The sequence below is a fragment of the Atta cephalotes genome (genome assembly GCF_000143395.1).
Source record: "Atta cephalotes unplaced genomic scaffold scaffold00003, whole genome shotgun sequence".
Lineage (NCBI taxonomy): Eukaryota > Metazoa > Arthropoda > Insecta > Hymenoptera > Formicidae > Atta > Atta cephalotes.
This window is the reverse complement of record NW_012130067.1, coordinates 136,810-140,900: the sequence shown is the minus strand read 5'-3', so window position 1 is coordinate 140,900 and position 4,091 is coordinate 136,810. Positions and strand designations below refer to the sequence as shown.

Here is a 4,091-nt window from a genome sequence, read left to right as displayed (position 1 = left end):
AGTTTTTTACTTAAAATTACATGTGTGATATTGATTAGTATAGCGATACGTCAATAGTATACGCTTTATTTAAAACTTAATAAAACTAAGACGATTCTATCAGAATTAGGTCGTCTCTCTCTTCTCTCTCTCTCTCTCTCTCTCTCGCTCTCTCTCTCTCTCTCTCTCCCTCTCTCTCTCTCCTCTCTCCCTTTCTTTCTACTATAGAATCCCCTTAAAAGACTTATCCAATGATATTCTATTCAACCTATGTAAAATATTCCTATATAAAATTTCAGTCTTTATTTTATTTGTAACCTACTTTTGATAGCTTCCAGAAAATTAAAATATTAATATTAGAGATAGTTTAGATAAGTTTTGATAATGGAAATTTTTCCCCCAATGCACTATTCATTCTTAAGAAGAAAAGATAATGTGAGATTTAATACACTTTGTATACTATTGTAAATTCGTATTTATGATACATAACAGAAAGCTATACATAATATTCAAGTTTGATAAAAAAAAAAAGAAAAATGTAATAAATATGAATATAAATTATTATGTTAATTATTATGTTAAAAGCTGGTCCAGCAAAGTGCAATCCTGAGAATATAGAAGGAGTTCTCAAAGAGCGTCTCGAGGTATACAGAAGAACAAAAGTAGCTGCTGAAAATGAGGGTAATACATCTAAAGCTCGGAGATATGGTAGAATTTGCAAACAATTTGAGGATGCTATAAAGTTATATACGCATGGAAAGACAGTTCCGTTGGAAGAACTTCCTGTTCCACCTGGTTTTCCACCGTTAATATTGACTCCACAAAATAACGATATCACTGTGCAACCTACATCCGAGTCTGAATCGTCTGAAAATAGCATTGCAAAAAAGTCTGTGCAACCACCTATTCCTCCTCCTAGAGGTAAAATCTCGTTTATGTAATTTACATTTATATTTGAAAAATATAATTCTTAATATTACATGTTTCGGTTATAATATTGAGCCATCTTAAATAAACGTAGAAATGTTGTAAAATGGGGAATGCAGTGATAAAAAATTATACTTGTAGATGATATATTAGATAAAGCCTGAGTGCCTTATAGAGAAACAGAAATTATTCACGAATGATTGGACGATCGATTGATGATAATTACTCGATAAAAATCAAAATAAAAAAAATATATAAATTGTAGGAAATTGTATAAATTTGTTACAATAATTTATGATAATAAAGACAAACAAATTGTTACTGTGATAGAAAAAAACTCACCGACAAGGCCATACAGTTATATTTCGCAATATATTGAGAAGGATGCTCGTCAGAATAGTTATAATGGTTAGTTTGAATACATATAATAGATATAGTGTTAGAAACAGAATTATCAAAAAGTAAAAATTAGAATCAAAAAGATAGTCAATATAAATAATAGTCAAGAAATAAAAGTTAAAATAACTGTTTCAACAAACAAACAACTGTCTTAGAAAATAATAATTAAAAATTATTTTTAGCATTGCAAAGTTAAATCTTGTTTATACTCGATATATAAGTTTTATGAAAACTCTCTGTGTCCATTTGGAGATTGAGACTATTTTTTTTATTTTTAAATATTCAACATTTTCGAAATTACACGTTTATCATAACATAGTTCTTTGCCCAGAATTTCTCATTCAAGCTGCAATCTATGTTCTGTTATAACAGATCGGACACTCGTATTTCAGTGAATGTGATTACGATGTTTTGTTAATTCTATATAATTATATCATATAATTATATCATATAATTTTCTAACTTTTCTGTTAGAGCGTTTTTCGCTCTACAATATCTCTGCATTTGAATATTTGAAGATAGCTTAATATTGTAGCCAAAACGTAATATTAAAGATTCAAATTTAATATAGTATATTTTATATCTTAATTTATCTCTTTTTATTGATAAGAATTGATTTTTATAACTGACTCTTATGGGCTCTTTCTATTACTTGTATTCTTTGTTAAAATACAAAACTATAAGGATACAGAACTGTAAAGAAAAATTGGGATGGAAATTAAAACAATGTTGTTTGTGTAAATTCATCTGTTTTTATGATATTTATCTGTTAGGATATTTTCTATGAGTGCATTCTCAAAATGATATGTGCATGCATTATTTATTTTATTCTTGTTGTTCATTGAGTATTAAAAAAGAATAAAATGATATGCACATTTTGCGTGAAATGGAACACATTATATTTATATTCTCTTTGTGCTGTGTTTTGTTATTAGGACAGAAATCAAATCAAAGGATTACATCACGTGCAGAAAAGCAAATGCTACAATTGCAACTACGGCAACGTGAATTAAAGCAAGCTGCTCTAAATGCAAAGAAAGACGGAGATATGGATTTGGCTCGTGACTATTTAAGACAAGCAAAAGGGATACAACCTTTAATCGAAGCTAGTAAAGCTGGCTTGCCCGTTGATATGACTTCAATTCCGTTATCGCCTCTTGAAAAAGTAGAACTTAGTACAGCACAAAAGGATGAGAATTTCATCTTGATATCCAAAGATTTCTCGGAGGACTTGAATGGGACAGACGATACAATTTATGAAAATCTTGACACTCAATTAATGAAACAAATTAAGGTGATAATTGAATAATTTACAGCATAACAGAAAATTTAGTGATATTTTTTTATATTATGAAAAGATTGACATTTGCATAATTTACTAAATACCATCTTGTATGATTTAACATAAATTAATAATTATACAATTTATCAATCTTTATATAAGAATTGGCTTTACAGTGGTGTTTATCTACACGAGATCATTCAAAAGCACTGGGAGATGTTCCTGGATATAATAGATGGGAACGGCTTGCACTGAGCTACACGCGAGATTTAGATATGCTGAGAGTTCGGAAACGTGATTCATTGCCACCACCACAACATCATTATGAAACAAAAACTTATCAAATAGTACAGTTAGTATACATCAGTTTTCTTATTGGTATATGTAATTTAAATATAGATATGTAAGGTTTAACAACAAAGAGAGATAAAATTTCATTAGAAAAGTTGTACATTATTAAAAATTTGGTTCATTTTTTATGCATTCTACGCGTTATGCAAGATTGTGCTCCTGATTTTAGATTGTGATCCCTAATTTTATACAATATCGCTCTATATAATTTGTGTGTGTGTGTGTGTGTGTGTGTGTGTATGTGTGTGTGTGTGTGCGCGCGCGCGCGCGCGCGCGCGTGGTGTGTGAGTGAGTGAGTGAGTGAGTGAGTGAGTGAGTGAGTGAGTGAGTGAGTGAGTGAGTGAGTGAGTGAAATATTGATACAGTATGTAGTTATGTATCGATGACACATAAATCATGTATGTAAGATCTATCGAATCGGTAAAATGATGATCTTATCAGATTTTATTTTATCTCTTTAATTGTTTAATTCTTTAATTCTTTAATTGTCTTATTGCTTTCTTGTCAAATTATTTATTAATTTCTTTTTTATATTATACAGGTTAAATCTAAAAGAATTTATATTTTTTTCAGGAGTTGCACGGATTTAAACGATAATGATATAGAAATTTCGATAATTAGAGGAATTAATTATTCTCGGGAGGCAGACACATATGTAATGTATGAATTTCCATTTCCATTGGATAATCATCCTATAGATAGGACATTGACGATTAAAGATTCTGCCAATCCTGAATATCAAGCCACATTTTTGCTAAATGGTATTATAAACCGCACCTCTAGACAATGTCAGAGAGCATTCAAACGACATGCCTTGAAGTGTGAAATTTGGACGAAAGGGTAATTTAATCATAGTGTTTAATATTAATCTCTTGAGCGATATTGACGCTTTTTGGCGCCAATGCGTTTTTTACGACTCGTTGAAGTGATTTTTTTGAAACGTTGTAGAAGTTTTTGAGTTTCGTAATCAAATTTAAAATCAAAATTCAAAATGGCTGACTCAAGTATGATGGATCAAGAATTTCAAAAATGCATAAAATGTCACAACTTTTTTGAACTCTTTCATAAGGTTTTTTTTTAAGTCATAAAAAAAAATATATATATATATATATATATATATATATACATATATATATATATATATATATGTATA

General features: G+C 29.4%; 1 protein-coding gene across 1 annotated transcript in view; it reads left to right on the top strand.

The window, feature by feature from the left end:
* LOC105624168 (coiled-coil and C2 domain-containing protein 1-like) overlaps positions 1-4,091 on the top strand; it is a 16,608-nt gene that overhangs the window by 3,941 nt on the left and 8,576 nt on the right. The window contains exons 6-9 of the mRNA XM_012205531.1: positions 565-900; positions 2,241-2,599; positions 2,764-2,939; positions 3,512-3,778. Coding sequence (XP_012060921.1) covers positions 565-900; positions 2,241-2,599; positions 2,764-2,939; positions 3,512-3,778 — 1,138 coding nt within the window. The remainder of the gene's footprint in view (positions 1-564; positions 901-2,240; positions 2,600-2,763; positions 2,940-3,511; positions 3,779-4,091) is intronic.